This window comes from Amphiprion ocellaris, chromosome 5 (genome assembly GCF_022539595.1).
Source record: "Amphiprion ocellaris isolate individual 3 ecotype Okinawa chromosome 5, ASM2253959v1, whole genome shotgun sequence".
Classification (NCBI taxonomy): Eukaryota; Metazoa; Chordata; class Actinopteri; family Pomacentridae; genus Amphiprion; species Amphiprion ocellaris.
The window spans coordinates 37,290,466-37,303,472 of NC_072770.1; the positions used below are offsets into that span (position 1 = coordinate 37,290,466).

Below are 13,007 nucleotides of genomic sequence, written 5' to 3' on the forward strand. Positions count from 1 at the left end.
GAATCATCTGATTCTGATGAGGTCAGGGTTGGTTCTATGCTTACTAATCTGGTTGTTTTTACATGTAGTAGCAGCATGTGACCACTGGGCGGAGACACCTCTTACAGCGTCATCATGAACATCAAAGATCACATAATTTAGTGAAGATGTTTCACTCCGTAGCAACAACTGATCCTCCATCATCTGCTGTGTAATTTTCACTATTCACTTCATTTTGTTGTATTATTATTTTACTGCTATACTTAAAATAGATAATTTATTGACGTGGTTCAACTTAAAGAATATCACAAAATGTTTTGGTGAATATCTCGGCAGCCAGACAGTAGAGAAGAAATCTTCAAGTGCAGAACAGAATCCCATTTAAATTATTTTTTTCCTGAACATACATTTGACTTAATATCCAACATATTTAATCCAGTCATCGCCATAACTTGTACAGAACTTATTTAGAGGCTCCTGAACATGTCTGAGTTGAAATAAAATGTATCTTTGTGCTGTAATTGGTTAAAACAAAAACCTGTAATGGGCATCACCAAATTAATTAAAACAGCTAGAACTATTTCATCCATTTAATGCCAAACTTGACTCAAGTGACTCCAGACTTTCCACTAATTCAGTTTTTTTGTTAAACACAACTAATTTTACCAAATTTTGATCAAACTTAGCACATCACATGTCTGCAGGACCCCAAATGTTGCACAGATATTTAATCTAAATATTCATGGTTAATAAATTCATTCATAAAAAATGTTAAAACTGCTATAACTCTTCATAGTGTGGTCTAATTAAAACCAAATTAAGCTTAAATTCACACTCAGTGACTAAAGCTGGTGAGACACATGAACTTCATGCAGTTAAAATGAAACTTTAGGAGCTTTGAAGAAGTAATATTTTATTGTTTTAAGATCCTCACAACACCTCTTCTTCTTTTTTATAGATTTTTTCCTGTTTAAACCGTGCTTCCAAAGTTGGACACTGTTTAGAAATCTTTCTTTAAAAGGGTGCTATAGTTCGGCTGTCTTTTCTCCGTAAAAGGCGACAGATTATTTACTGTCAATATTACAAGATATATGTTTTTATTTTCCATCAGTTTCTCTGATGAGGAATCAATAAAGTTAGTCTCATTTTAACTTATTTATTATTATTATTATTATTATTATTATTATTATTATTATTATTATTATTATTATTATTATTGTTATTGTTATTGTTATTGTTATTGTTATTATTATTATTATTATTATTATTATTATTATTATTATTATTATTATTATTATTATTATTATTATTATTATTATTATGTAAACTTTCCCAGGAAGGGATCAAATATTTTTTCCCTTATTTTGCTTATAAATACATTATTTGGGGAAATTTTCCCGATGAGTGATCAGTAAAGTTGATCTTATCTTATTAATGTATTATTATTATTTTGCAATTTCCCCCAATAAGGGAACACTAAAGTTTATCTTATTTCAATTTATCCCCACTTTTTAAAATTTAATTATATTTTAGTTTTTTGAAAATTTCCTTGGTAAGGGATCAATACAGTTGATTTTATTTCATTTTACTGACATTTATTTATTTTGCAAATTTCCTTGGGGGAGATATCAGTAAAGTTGATCTTATCTTATTCATATTTATTTTATTTTATTTTAGTTTCCCCAGGCAAGGGAGCAGTAATTTTTTTATTGAGATTTATCACCACTTTTTTCTTGTAAATTTGTAAATTCAATAAAGTTTTTCTTAGTTTATCTTATAATATGTTTTTGTAAACGTACCTCATGGAAGATCAGTAAGATTTATATCTTATTAATACATTATTTTTTTCCAAATTCAAACTTGAGTTTATTGTTTTTCTTGGGTGTTCGGTATTTATGACGGAGTGATCTCTCTTCATTTTGTACCTCTTTGGTACATCTAGCTGCGCATGCGCTGTTGTAACTGCCGGTTCACGGTGTTTATGTCCGGTTAACGGCACGTTGTCGGAGTCTCCCGGTGGGTCACAGGTGAGTCCAAGCGTTCTGCTGCTGCTGCTGTTGCAGGTAGCGACAACAAACAACAAGTAAACAACAGTTTACATTAGCCGGTTAGCTAGCAGTTAGCAGCTAACGGAGCTAAAGCAAAAGTCCGTCAGTTTCCGGTTTGACCGCTGAAGGTTGAAGCTGCTCAGTTTGTTTCTTTTAAGAGAGAAGTTTGTCTGTAAATGTCAGATTTATAAATAGTTTAAAAGTTTTCCCAGTTAGCTGCAGGTTTAGCTGCTAGCTAAGGTTGTTATTAGCTTCTGTATAGAAACAGTTTATTTATTTGTGAGTTTTCTTCCTTTATGTCTCATAAACAAACATTGAGGTGATTCAGTATCTAACAGTCAACATTAAACACTCACAGCAAGTTTCTTAATTAGTATGATTTGATCATTGCGCTTATATATTTAGTATTCAGTATATTCAGTATCTACAACTATATATTACTTATTGCTCTGGTCCAACACTATAAAACCACTGAACTTAGATTAGATCTATAGTGGACTAGATTATCTTAAACAGAATAAAGACTCTTCAAAACACATTTTGCTATTTGTGACAGTTCAAAAAAGACAGATTTCATTCGCACTTTGACCTAAAGTTTTTGTATTTTGACTGGTTAAACCTGGACCAGTCAGGCTAAAAACTCTTTAAAACACAGCGTCTGATTTGCGAAACATTTATTATTCTCGTAAAGACTCGAAAAAGCGAGATTTCATTACTTTTTTGCCTTTTACCCACATTAGACCAGGTCTAAGTTTAAACCCTCTGCATATGACTGGTTAGATCTGGACTAAACTGTCCTAGAAAGACTAAAGACTCTAGGAAATTTTCAAGTCATTTTCCAAGCAAACATACCAAAACATCTCTGGTTTTAGCTCCTTAAATGTTATTTATTGTTAAAATGAAAGTAAACTGAATATTTTAGAGTTTAGTTTTTCTGTTAGTACAAGAAAATACAAATTTGAAGTTAATTTTATGTTTTGTGGTTGTTTTCATCCTATTTTGGTCATTTTACATGTTTTTATGGTCGTTTTTGGTTCTACTTTGATCTGTTATATATTTTGTGGTTGTTTTTCCAATTGATTTTGGTCGTTTTCCATCTTGTTGTGGTCATTTTTGATCCAGTTTTGGTCTTTTTATTTCTTTTTCTGGTTGTTTTACATCTTGTTGTGATAGTTTTTGATCCAATATTGGTCTTATGTTTTTTTTGTGGTTGTTTTTCATCCTATTTTGGCCATTTTACATGTGTTTATGGTCGTTTTTGGTCCCTATTTTGGTCTCTTATCTGTTTTGTGGTTTGTTTTTGCACTAAGAGTTGGAGATGTAAGGAAAACTGAATTTATTTATTATTTAGAGGACATTTTTCAGTCATTTCCAAGCAAACATGCCAAAACGTCTCTAGTTTTAGCTCCTTAAATGTAAAGTAAACTGAACATTTTAGAGTTTAGTTTTTTTTATTAGTAAGTCTAACAGTTGGTTTTTGGCCTCTACTTTGTTGGTTTTTAATACTGACGTGGACTCATTTTCAGCACCGTCATCGTGGAGTTTGCCGATGAATTGACCGTCCTTCTGAGCTTCAGCGTTTTGTTTTTCAGTCTGCAGTCAGCTGGTCGACCTGCCGAGTCGCTTTAATAGAATGAAACCCGTCGATCAGAAGGAAGAGTCGGTTTACCAGCGAGTCGTGTTGAAGAACGCCTCGCCGTACCACTACTTGAAGGTCCACCTGTGAGTTTCTTCTTTTACCAGTTTCTAAATTTACCAAAAGAGAGGTTTGGTTCCTGATCAGCAGATGAATCAGTAATGAAATTATTCACTTGCATTTGCTAACAGGAGGTCTGAAACAGCTTCTTTTTGGTTGTTTTTCTTTTTATTTTGGTTGTTTTACATGTTTTATAGTCATTGTTCATCCTGTTTTGGTCTTTGTACATCATTTTGTGGTTGTCTTTCTTCTTTTATGGCCGTTTTTAATCCTATTTTGGTAATTTTTCATCTTGTTGTGGTAGTTTTTGATCCAGTATTGGTCTTTTTTACATAAATTTACATAAATTTGTGGTTGTTTTTCATCCTCCTCTGGTCATTTTACATGTTTTTATGGTTATTTTTGCTGTTTTGGTCTTTTTATGTCTTTTTGTGGTTGTTTTTCAACTTATTTTGGTCTTTTTACATCTCTATGTGCATGTTTTTCGTGCTGTTTGGGTCTTTTTGTGGTTGTTTTTCATCCATTTTTGGTTATTTAACATCTTCTTCATTTGCCTCTGTCTAAAATCTTCTCTTCTGTTAGTGTGCTGGAGAATGAGACAACCAGACTGACTGCAGTAGAACTGAAGCAGTTCATCATCACCGGCCTGAAGACTCTGCATGGTGAGGTGAGATCAACAACTTGATTCATCACCCATTTCGGTCATTTTACATCTTTTTGTGGTTGTTTTGCATTCATTTTTTCTCACTTTGCAACTTTTCGGAGTAATTTTTTGTCTTATTATGGTTGTTTTCCATTCTTTTCTGTTAGTTTGTGATCCTATTTTGGCTGTTTTGCATTTTATCTTGCTGTTTTTCATCCATTTTTGGTCATTTTACATCCTTTTGTGGTGATTTTTCCTTATTTTAGTTGTTTCAAATCTTTTTGTGGTGTTTTTTTTTTTATCCTAGCGTAGTCATTTTGCATTTTTTGACGTCTTTGTCATGCTGTTTTGATCATTTTATGTCTTTGCGTGGTCATTTTTCATCCTACTATGGTCATTTTGCGCATTTTTGTGGTCATTTTCCTCCCATTTTGGTCATTTTTACATCGTTTTGTCAGCCAGTTTAATTGTCTTATGTCTTTTGTGGTCATTCTTCATCCTATATTTTTCTTTGTACTTCTTTAGTGGTCATTTTTTGTCCAACTTTTACTTTTTTAAACCTTTCTGTGGTTGCTTTTCCTTTCATTTTGCTTATGTTACAGCTATATATGGTGATTTTTACTCCTATTTTGGTCATTTTACATCTTTTTCTGGTCTTTTTCTTCCTATTCTGGTTATTCTACATCTTTTTGTGGTAATTGTTCATCTAACTTTGGTTGTTTTACATCTTTTTGTGCTCCAGGTGGGAGCAGCGCTGAACGTTGACGTGTTGAAGTACGATGACGACAGCTTGACTGCTCTTCTTCGTGTTAGCAGCAGGTGAGCTTCAGTCCCAGCAGTAAGATGGGAGGAACATTTCACTCATTTAAACCACTTGTTCCAGGTGAGGCAGTGTACTTACTAACTTGATGTTGTAATTTGTGTGTTTTCAGGGGTTTGGTGAAGCTGTGGAGCTCCTTGACTCTGCTGGGATCCTACCAGAACCAGGCCTGTGCCTTCAGAGTGCTGCAGGTCAGCAGACCTACTTTATTTTTTAATGGTCCGGTTCAGTATAGTCAGAATTATCACTGGGGTGTAACTGAAGTTCATCCAGAACAAGAAACAAACACTTGTTTGCCTTAAAGAAATGTGGTTGAATGGATTAGCAAAAATGTCAGTAAAAGAAGCAAATATTCCACAAAATAAGCAAAAATTCCACATAAAGAAGCAAAAATGTCTCAAAAAGAAACAAAACTTGGCCAAAAAGTTGTAAAAATATCATACAAAGAAGCAAAAATCTCACACAAAGATGCAAAAATGTCACTAAAAGAGGCAAAAATGTCACCCAAAGATGCAAAAATGACCCAAATAGTGGCAAAAATATCACTAAAAGATGCAAAAATGTCACTAAAAGATGCAAAAATAACCCCAATGGTTGCAAAAATGCCACAATAACATCACTAAAAGAAGCAAAAATGTCACCAGAACCTGCAAAAATGGCTTAGATTTTGTTAATTTTCATGAGCAGAGGAGTAGTTCAAGGACCTTCAGAAAGTTGAAAGTCTGACACTTTTACTGTTTCTGTCTCTGATAAATTGTCATTCTGGAGTTTGTTTTTGGTTTTTTGAAGCTCAGGTGTGACTGTGTGTAGATAAATGTCCAGTTTGGCGTCTGTTTGTGTTTTTTCTGAACATTGAAGCTCAGCGTTGACCTCCAGCTATCAGCTGTAAAAACCTGACCACCCCTCCCAAAAACACACCTCCAAGAAGAATATCTCTGCTGCACACAAACAAAAACAGAGATTAGACTGAATGAAATGGAAAAAACACGTCTTTCATCCGGGATTCACTCAGCTTTCACTTTCACTCTCATTTTTTAAAGTTAAACACACATTTGATGGTTTATTACTGCTGCGTTTCATAGAGAGAAACTCAACATTTCATCTGGTTTAATTTTAAATGAACGTCTCTGCAGTAAATCAAATAATAATCGTCTTAATTCTGTCATTTGAGGAACTTAATCTCCAAAAACAGGTCTAAAGTCACAGTTAAATATCCTAAAACTCGTAATAAACGGGATTTTCTTCTACAAATCAACAAACTCAACACACCAGTTCAAGTGTGTTTGGGGTTTGTGCTCACAGTTCAAGTGGGATTATTTTTCTAGCTTTCTAAATTTTATTTTGGCACGTTGTCTTGACTAAATGCATCTATTAAAAAAAAAAAGAGTTCCTCCTATTTTGGAAGTTTGAGGAGCAGATTAGTGGTTGGTTTGTTTTCACGTTTATCTGCTGACGGTTTCTGTGCTCCTTAGGGCTGCATGATGTAGAACAAACTGAAAGTGTGTTTGTTTTTCTGCTAAATGTTTATTACAATATGAAGAATACAGGAATTATCATCAGATGACTGGAAGGTCTGATCTCTGGTTTGTTCATGTGGTTCTCATGTATAAATACCTGATGACTGCCTCACTTTCAGGCCACGTGGAGAATCTTCTGAAGAAGCTGAAGCTAGAACTGGGTTTTTATTTTCAAAACAAGTTGTGTTTTTCTTTTAGTGTAAAAAAGTGACTTTTTTGTCTGTGTTGGATTACGGAGATCTTTTGTACATGAATGTTTCTGTTCAATGTCTTTAAATGGTTGACACTGTTTACCACACTTCTCTGAGGTTTATGACTAACTATGAAGTGTCATCGCACCACTGTGAGTTCTAATCTCAGGTTGGATGGCAGCTTTAACAACCAGAAGGATCCATCATTGGTTTACTTTCATATATAAGGCAATACTTGGACTGCTGCCCTCCTACATTTGCTTCTTAACTGCACAGAAAAGTTCTGATCTTTACTCGCTCCATTCACAACATTATCTGCTGCTTTCTGCTCCATGAGTTCGTATTAAACTGGGTAAAAAGGCTTTTGTTTTTTCTGCACTTTCTGCCAGAAATATGTTGCAGAAAGACTGGAGACTAACCGAGTTCATCTCATTGAGCGCTTTTAAATAAAAAATGCGAGTTCTTGAGGCCATTTCCACAACATGCACTTGTTTGTCCCAACTTGCTTGTAAATTTAATCTTTTATTTGTTTTTTGTTTGTGTTTTAACTGTGTTTTTTTATTTGCTGCTGTCTATGTTGGCCAGGAATCCTTGAAAAAGAGGTTGTTAATCTCAACAGGATCTCTCCTGGTTAAATAAAGGTTAAATAATAATGAAATATTATTCTTCTTCCCTGCTGTTCGACGTCCAAATTCAGACTTTGTGGTTTTCTGTCGGTATCACTGGTCACAAAGTTTGTTTTAAAAAAAAAAAAAAAAAAAAGGTTTAATAATCAGTTTTGTTGTACAGGAATGTCATTTTGTGAGACTGAGTTTGTGTTTAGATTCAAACAGAATCACGAATGATTTAACCCTCGTGTCGTCCTGCAGGTCAAATTGACCCGTTTTAAAGTTTGAAAATGTGGGGGAAAAAAAATAAAAAATTCACAGTGAAAGCTTCCACATTTTAAACATTTTTGGGAAGGTTTTGAAACATTTTTGGTGGAAAAAAAGAAATGTTAAAAAAAAAATATTTCTTTAGAACATTCACAAAAAAATAATTTTTTTTCTGAATGTTCTTAAAGAAAATATTAGAAGTTTTACTGATGTACATGTAATCACTGTAGATATTTTTAGGATTTTTTTGGAAGATTTTTACTCATTTTTTGAAAATATTTACAAGGATCTTTTTCAAACCTTTTAAGGGAAACTTTTAAGGAATGATTGGAATTTTCTTCCTGAAAGTTTTGCAAATTTTTAGAAATTTGGGGGATTTTTTTTGCTGAATTTTCGGATTTTTTTCAGACAAGGAAACAATATTTTTTGGTGCCCGTAAATGAGGACAACAGGAGGGTTAATGTTTCTCAGAGGAAAATGTTTAAAATCTTAGAACTGATCTTCTGTTCCGCTAAAGTCCATCTGTCCTTCTCATGTTGCCTTCAGGTGTCTCCGTTCCTTCTGGCGCTGACTGGAAACAGTCGAGAGCTGCAGCTGGACTGAAGCCGGAGGAGCGTTTGTTTCCGTCACCATGACGACCGCGTGGAGCCGAGCATTCACCAGACCGTGGCTCCGCCTCTCCTCCGTCATGGTGGCTCCTCCCCCTGGCCGGCTGCTGCACATCGGACAGAAAGCGTCGCTCACCAAAGCCTTCTCCTCCCGCGACGTCCAGCTGTTCGCCGAGCTGACGGGCGACACCAACCCGCTGCACCTGGACCCGGCCTACGCCAGAACCACGTCCTTCGAGACGCCCATCGTCCACGGCGTCCTCATCAACGGCCTGATCTCGGCCGTCCTCGGCACCAGAATGCCCGGCCGGGGCTGCGTCTTCCTGTACCAGGAGATCCGCTTCCCGGCGCCACTCTACATCGGGGAGGAGGTTCTGGCCGAGGCCGAGGTCCGCAAGATCAAGATGTCGTTCGCCTTCATCGCCGTGACGTGTTCGGTCAAAGACAAGGTGGTGATGGAGGGGGAGGTGATGGTGATGATGCCGGAGGAGCAGCAGAGGAAGTGAAACAAACATCAGCTTTTAATTTGGCTTTTTGACCTGATGGAACTCGTTTATTGAAGAAATATTTACAGACAATCAGCTGATGTTTATCTGAGTTTATTTCTGAACTGGATTTAGTTTAATGTGTGGAATAAAGATGCAAAGTTTGATTTGAGTCGGTCAAATCATCCCTGTTTTGTTTATTTTCAACAAATCCTGGGGAATTTTTTTATGTGGCAAGTTCAACAAACCCAGACTTTCTTTGTGTTAGCCGACTCAACAAAACCTACAACCTCAGTCAGAGATCCAGCGGGTATCAACTATTTTCTTCTTCAGACTGTTTGCTTCCATAACAGATGATGTTTGACTTTTCTTTTGTCCAAACTGAATCGATGGTTTCAGGTTGTTTTAAAGAAGAGATGATAGGAATATAAACATTAACTACAGTAAAAATCAACACTGTTCCTGTAAATGAATCCAGAGATGAATGCTGATAGAAAACTGTGAACTCTGTAAGTTAATCTGTTTATTTTCTCTCTCAGCTGCACATTAGAGCTCTGAAACTTTAAACTTCATTCATGTAAACGTCAACATTTAGGTCTGATTCTGTACTATAAAGAAAGAGACGTGGAAATCTGTGGAGTATTTGGATAAATCACAGTTAAATTGCTGTTATTGATTGAATATTTTCTGTTATAAAAACCCACAGACAGATTAATTTTCAAGTCTTTGTTCTGTTTCCTGCAGTGAACTTGGCAGCAAATCAGGACCAAACGTAGAAACATATTCATATATTTTCTTCATCACTGGCTGAATGTATGTAGGTTACCACGGCAACATGTAGTGTCCTGCTGCAGCTGCACCGTTTGATTATTGACTTCCAGCTCAACAGGTTTGTAGATAAAACCTCAGCGGAGAATCTGAATCATCAGGAGAAGAATTAATGAAAAGGAGCTGATTTAAATCTGAAACTCTCAACAGAAACTCATCCAGAGCGGGTTAGTTGGGCGGCATCGGTTACCATGGAGACGTAGCTGTGCAACATCGGTTACCATGGAGACGTAGCTGTGCAGCATGTGTACCATGGTGATGTAGCTGTGGGCATCGGTTACCATGGAGATGTAGCTGTGCAGCATCGGTTACCATGGTGATGTAGCTGTGCAGCATCGGTTACCATGGTGATCTAGTAGGAGCCACCTTCTGAAAACTAACCTCATCTCTGCTCACTTTCGTTGCTTCTACTTGTGTTTTTTTTCCTGTCTGATCACCTCAGCAGCTGATTCCTCAGATGAAGTCGTGATGTGACTCAATCAGTGATGTTTGCTCGGTTAAACTGTTCATCTTTAGCGTCTTTAAACTCTCAGGCTGCCGAACATTAAACCAGTTGTGATGGACTTTAAGTGTCGGTGCTGCAGTAAAACTGTAGAAGGTTGAGTTTGTAACAGAAGCTGAACTCAGCTGGTTTTATATTAAACAACTGTAACACATCTTTGAATTAAGCTTAAATGTTTCTTTTTGAACCTGGAAAACAGCAGTTAGACTCAATGAAGCTCCAAATTACTTTATATGTCGATGTGTTGAGGAAGCTAATGAGCTGCGGTAAGCCACACTTTACACTGAGTTTTTGTTTTGTTTATAAAACTTATTTTGCCGTGTTACTGGGTTATAGTGGTGTCAATTCCTCAGCGAGGTTATTTACAGCGTTACAGCAGCAAAAGGAGATTGTAGAATAAAAATATGAACAGGAAACATACACGAGTGCTGCTAATGTTCAACAGTTTCTTCTACATGTGGACATCCAGATCCTGTCCACTCAGCCGGTGTTTTTAACTCCTGTGTGACAGCAGGAAAAGAAAAGCAGGTAAAAGTTTATTTAAACAGAACCTTATCGTACACAGACGCTGTTCAAAGCAGCGCAATATTTTAAATTAATTAAAGAAAATTACTGATTGACAAAAACTGGAAAATCAAAATATGGGAAAGAGAAAATAAACAATAAAAAGAAGAAAATGAAATTAGGTGGTTGAAAGTGCAGATGCTCTAAACGAGGCTCTATAAAAATAAAACTAATACATTAAACGCAGGAAAAAAACACCCATATTTACTTTTCTTCTTAAAATAGCTGAAGCTTGTATAAATCTAAGTTTAAAGAGCAGCAATTTTTTAGTTGTTCAGCACTTTGGTGCCGCTCTTGTTGTTTTAAAATAGATAGATAGATAGATAGATAGATAGATAGATAGATAGATAGATAGATAGATAGATAGATAGATAGATAGATAGATAGATAGATAGATAGATGCTTTGTAAATCCCGACGGAAATTCAAGATATGTTTAATGAATTAATTTGATTTATCTTGGAAGTAAATTTTAATCTACTTTAATCTAATCTAATTTAATAATGTATTTTTCTGGTGTATTTTTCCTCCTTTAATATTTTCCTGTTTTTCTGACCTTCGATCGTTTTTCCTGCGGACCAGCAGGGGGCGGTGACGTCGCGTCACGTGGTTTCCCGTCATCCAATTAGAATAACAAATGAGCCCGATGACGTTTTATCGGAGCCGCGCTTCCTGGTCACGGTGAATCTCGGCTAACTGTTAGCTCCCTCGGTCCTCCGGTTCACGTTCATCCCGGCGGCTCCTCCAGTTGGTGACAAACGGACGCTGACATCCAGACTGTCGCGGTAAATCCTCCGGGATGTCCTTCCGGGAGAAGCCGGCCCCCGGCAGGCTGCTGCTGGACGACACGGTGCCGCTGACGGCGGTGATCGAAGCCAGCCAGAACCTGCAGTCCCACACGGTGAGTGTTTACTGGAAAAAACCGCCGTAGAGCCGGTGACAGCCCTTAGGAGTCACCGTAGCATCACCGCCAGCCTCCCGGTGTTCAGCAGGACGTCCCCGGTGTCGGTGTGTTTAAAATACGGCAAAGTTTTTCCGAAGTGGGCGTTAGAAGTGGATTCGCTGCGTTGCTGGTTCCATTATCGGACGCCGTTTTCGGAGCTTCTTATTTCTTCTTAATTATCTCTTTAACCACAAACCTCCGCCGGACACCGGACAGACCGGAGCTGTAAAACCGTATCTGGCCTCCTCCGGTCAGGTGACGGTGTGTTTAACAGCGTGCAGCCTGGTGGGCTTACAGGATGATTCCATTCTCGGACAGCTGACCCTGGTGCCTCTGATTAAGCAATTTCCTGCTACGATGTAAACGGGAACCAAAATAAACACATTTATTACGTTATTCCTTAAATATAGTTAACATTTGGAGCGAATCCAAATGAAAGTGTCGCGTCTTGTCGAATTCGTAGCTTAAAACGGGATAAACGGTGGTTTTGAATTCTTTTTTCTTCCACCAAACTCCATAATAAAATGTGTTATTTTTATTAACTTCTCCAATCTACTGTTTAATGCTAACCCTGTTGTGAGCCGGTTCGAAATGCTGAGATTTAAAAAAAAATACAAGCACCGATTTGGTATGTAAATCATCCAGATTTAAAATAAGACCTAATGTGTGTGTATATTTTAATAAAAGTCTCAGTTTTAATGAGAATAATTTACTTAAATCCAGAGAAATATTAAATAATCGTATTTTTTGAATGGAGTTTGGCGCAGCGCGTTATAGTAGCAACTGTTTATGAGGCAGCGTTCCTTTAAAATAATTTTAAAAAGGCTCTTAATTCGTGTGTAAAGTAAAAAGTGACGTTAAAATAAACAATGTGACTGTCAATAAACGGGTAGTTTACGGCCGGATGTGGGTCCTCTGTCCGATAATAGGCGCACCGTGGTCGGTTTGTTGTTGACAGTTGATCAGCTGAGCTAGCCAGTTAGCTTAGCATGCATCCATCGCTGCAGTAAAACACCATCAAACCGTCCATAACCTCACCGGAGACACTAATACTGATGTAAACAGTTATTAAATGTGTGTTTTTATATATTTCTGTGTTTTTTTAACCCACCACGCTGCTGTGTCTTATTAATTCTTCAGCTAAGAGTCAAAATCAACCAAAAACAGCAGCTTTCTGTCATTTAGGGAAGCAGTTCCTGCAGGTTTCATGATGCTTAATCTGTCAGAAGACGCAGAAATTCTCAATTTAATGCAAAGGCCTCTGACTATTGATTCTGGCTACAAGGATTTAAACAGCACCTTTCCACCT

At 36.8% G+C, this 13,007-nt stretch overlaps 3 protein-coding genes across 6 annotated transcripts in view; all 3 read left to right on the top strand.

The window, feature by feature from the left end:
• Nucleotides 1-1,908: 1,908 nt before the first annotated feature.
• rpp14 (ribonuclease P/MRP 14 subunit) lies at nt 1,909-8,454 on the top strand. Its single transcript, XM_023280319.2, has 6 exons — nt 1,909-2,006; nt 3,620-3,749; nt 4,306-4,390; nt 5,109-5,185; nt 5,299-5,377; nt 8,316-8,454. Exons 2-6 carry the CDS (start codon nt 3,661-3,663, stop codon nt 8,370-8,372), a joined length of 387 nt encoding a protein of 128 aa, XP_023136087.2. The 5' UTR covers nt 1,909-2,006; nt 3,620-3,660; the 3' UTR covers nt 8,373-8,454.
• Nucleotides 8,401-9,162, top strand: LOC111581695 (hydroxyacyl-thioester dehydratase type 2, mitochondrial-like). The gene has a single exon (XM_023289974.3). It carries the CDS (start codon nt 8,401-8,403, stop codon nt 8,881-8,883), a length of 483 nt encoding a protein of 160 aa, XP_023145742.2. The 3' UTR covers nt 8,884-9,162.
• A 2,246-nt stretch (nt 9,163-11,408) lies between these two features.
• pxk (PX domain containing serine/threonine kinase) overlaps nt 11,409-13,007 on the top strand; it is a 29,442-nt gene continuing 27,843 nt past the window's right edge. For all 4 annotated transcript variants that reach the window (XR_008601711.1, XM_023280256.3, XM_023280259.3 and 1 more), the window contains exon 1: nt 11,409-11,656. Coding sequence is in view for 3 of the 4 variants with exons in the window: in XM_023280256.3 (XP_023136024.2) it covers nt 11,555-11,656 (102 nt within the window). In the remaining variant the exon portion in view is untranslated. The remainder of the gene's footprint in view (nt 11,657-13,007) is intronic.